This window comes from Nematolebias whitei, chromosome 2 (genome assembly GCF_014905685.2).
Source record: "Nematolebias whitei isolate Nwh7 chromosome 2, NemWhi1, whole genome shotgun sequence".
In the NCBI taxonomy this organism is placed as follows: domain Eukaryota; kingdom Metazoa; phylum Chordata; class Actinopteri; order Cyprinodontiformes; family Rivulidae; genus Nematolebias; species Nematolebias whitei.
The window spans coordinates 1,566,421-1,570,033 of NC_056499.1; the positions used below are offsets into that span (position 1 = coordinate 1,566,421).

General features: G+C 42.6%; 1 protein-coding gene across 1 annotated transcript in view; it reads left to right on the plus strand.

Moving 5' to 3' along the window:
* Nucleotides 1-3,613, plus strand: part of slc39a13 (solute carrier family 39 member 13) — a 20,017-nt gene that overhangs the window by 2,968 nt on the left and 13,436 nt on the right. The window contains exon 3 of the mRNA XM_037695348.1: nucleotides 2,703-2,810. Coding sequence (XP_037551276.1) covers nucleotides 2,703-2,810 — 108 coding nt within the window. The remainder of the gene's footprint in view (nucleotides 1-2,702; nucleotides 2,811-3,613) is intronic.

Below are 3,613 nucleotides of genomic sequence, written 5' to 3' on the forward strand. Positions count from 1 at the left end.
TTCTTTGTCGCACCTTCCTCTTTATGATGCACCAAATGTTCTCTATAGGTGAAAGATCTGGACTGCAGGCTGGCCATTTCAGTACCCGGATCCTTCTCCTACGTAGCCATGATGTTGTGATTGCTGCAGAATGTGGTCTGGCATTATCGTGTTGAAAAATGCAGGGTCTTCCCTGAAACAGATGACGTCTAGATGGGAGCACATGTTCTAGAACCTGAACATAGTTCTCTGCATTAATGGTGCCTTTCCAGACATGCAAGCTGCCCATGCCACAAGCGCTCATGCAACCCCATACCATCAGTGATGCAGGCTTCTGAACGGAGCGTTGATAACAACTTGGGCTATCCTTGTCCTCTCTGGTCCGGATGACATGGCGTCCCAGTGTTCCATAAAGAACTTCAAATCGTGACTCATCTGACCACAGAACAGTCTTCCATTTTGCCACACTCCATTTTAAATGACCCCTGGCCCAGTGCAAACGTCTGAGCTTGTGGAGCTTGCTTAGAAATGGCTTCCTCTTTGCACTGTAGAGTTTCAGCTGGCAACGGCGGATGGCACGGTGGATTGTGTTCACTGACAATGCTTTCTGGAAGTATTCCTGAGCCCATTCTGTTATTTCCTTGACAGTGGCATTCCTGTTTGAGGTGCAGTGACGTTTAAGGGCCCGGAGATCACGAGCATCCAGTAGAGTTTTACGGCCTTGACCCTTACGCACAGCGATTGTTCCAGATTCTCTGAATCTTTTGATGATGTTATGCACGGTTGATGATGATAACTTAAAAGTCTTTGCTATTTTACGCTGGGTAACACCATTCTGGTATTGCTGCACTATCTTTCTGCGCAACAATGGTGGAATTGGTGATCCTCTTACCATCTTGGCTTCTGAGAGACACTGACACTCTGAGAAGCTCTTTTTATACCCAATCATGTTGTCAATTGACCTAATTAGTGTTAATTGGTCTTCCAGCTGTTCGTTATATGCTCAATTTCCTTTTTCCAGCCACTTATTGCTACTTGTCCCAACTTTTTTGGGATTTGTTGACACTGTGAAATTTTGAATCAACATATTTTTCCTTTAAAATGTTACATTTACTCAGATTAAACTTTTGATCTGTCATCTATGTTATATTACGAATAAAATATTGACATTTGCCATCTCCACATCATTGCATTCAGTTTTTATTCACTATTTGTTTAGTGTCCCAACTTTTTTGGAATCCGGTTTGTATAAAGTTGTTCATTTGATGAAGAATCCTTCTTTGTACAATCATCTCCAAAGGTTCTAGAGGAGTCCCCAGAACTGATCCAGCCTTCTTTATGAGCTTGTTGATCTTTTTTAAGTCACTTGCTCTGGTGCTGCTCCCCCAGCAGATGATGCAGAAGAGATTTGCCTTGAAGAGGAAAAAACAGAAAACACACATCAGTATTACAACTGTAAAAGTAACAACACTAGAAACTTTAAACAGTTTATTTCACAATAACCCAGATGTCCACTTTGTCTAAACTCGGACTACGCTACATACAAATATTATAAACCCGACTTAAACCAGGTCGACCCACTTTTATGAACCAAACCTGAACCAAACCTGAGTACACCTGGACACAATCATGGCAAAAATATATATGGCACAGCACGAACAAACTGAGTTTAGACACCAGAATGGAAATGTCTGGAACAAACTTGCAGGTATCTTCAGACACTGGAGAAGGTTATATGAGGACGTCTCACCGCTGATGTCCAAGCCATTCTTTTTGTTAGGTCGGATACACGAGCTCCCCCACGTTGTTTCCACGCGGGATAACAATAAAATAAAAGTCTGTTTTCCATCTTTTTATCACTCCGGCCGTGTGATTGGCCATTACATCCAATAATGCAACAAATTCATACCATTACTTAATTGTTTTAATCTACTTAGATTTAAAAAGATCAGCGAGGAAGCTTTGTTTTCAGCAGTTTTTATGTTTATGCCCTTCAAGATGGCGCTGATATCCCATCAGCCACCGCGCCGCAGACACGGTGACGTCACGTTCCAAAGCTCTATGCTCATTATAAAACTTTAATGGTCTAGATTTAAAACACTGAATGCAGTGGTGCTTTGCTTGTTTTTATAGTGAGCCTTTTATACTTAAAACTAAACTGTGGTACTTTTGTTAAAGTTGTGGAATAAACAGTGTTGAAACAAAGAATGTTGGGATTATGACTCTTTGAATTTAAGATGGGTTGAGCTCTGACCTTTTGATACAGTAAATATCCAAGAACCCATTCTGCACTCTTATTGTCATTGCACCTCAGTGGCGTCAGTTCCTGTGGGTCAGGCTGAGGGCTGAAACCTTTGAGGGGCCCCACCCACTGGAACGTGGCGTTCCTCGTGTATTTTGAGCACAAGGAAGTGCAGAGTTAAGTGCAGCCCTGCTCAGAGATTAGCAAGGGAGCTTTCTGTGAAGGTGTCTGTGCAGCAGGAATTAGATTAAAGGTAAAGTTAGAGCCACTGTTCTGCATGTATGTGCTTCACATGTTCATTCTTGAACCTTTACAGAAGAACAAGTAGTGAATTTATTTAAGCTTAAACCACAAGAAATTAAAGTCTTCATTAATTATCATTGAGCATGCAGCAGGATATTTATAAATATTATTAATATTTTATGATATTTATACCTCGCAGTACGGTAATTTGTGCCCTGCTCCTTCTGTGTTTTGCCAGCTGGATGCCAGAAGCTGAAGCAGCTTTTGAGCTTTGCTATTGGTGGTCTCCTTGGTGATGTTTTCCTCCATCTCCTTCCTGAAGCGTGGGCACTCTCAGATCCTACAGGTGAGTCTCCAGTGTTATAAACTAGAGATGCACCGATCCAATATCAATATCTGTATCGGTACCGATATCTGAAAAACTTCTGGATCGCTGACAATGTGACCGAGCCATTTTCTGATCCAACCTGCAGAGATTTCCGATCCATGATGAATGTTGGCTTCAAACTATGGAATGGATTTCCTGAATGGCGGCGTGTCTCATGGACCCAGAGTAATAAGACCCGCCTCACATTCAGGAAATCCAGTTCATAGTTTGCAGCAGCTACAACGTGAGGGCTGAGTTAGCAGCACTGTGGCTAACAGCTAACAAACTTTTCATGTAAACATGTCGCTGTGTGGAAGTATTTTACACTAAACACCACAAGACAAGAGCAACGTGCACTGTCTGCAGAGCCACAGCGCCACATTAAACCACGTTAAAGTTAGTTTTACGATGGACATTCGAGCTCCGGGGCTTCAGCGGTCTGCTCCTCTCACTGAACCCGTAGCAGGCAGCCCGACCCCGACCAGTCGCGCTCAGTCTGCCCGTCTCTGAGGAGGGACAGACTGAGCGCGACTGACCAAAATCAGGCAGCCTGCTGCGGATTGAACAAGAAGAAGACGTCGCTGAAAGTTGTAGAAAACAAAGGATTTCACAGTTTGATACTTGCAGCCAAGATATAGTTAACCCTCCAGGAGATATTTATCAGTACAACGTAAACAATCATAAAAACATGATTTGAAAATTACAAGAAAATTATTCTATCTATCTATCTATCTGTCTGTCTGTCTGTCTGTCTGTCTGTCTGTCTGTCTGTCTGTCTGTCT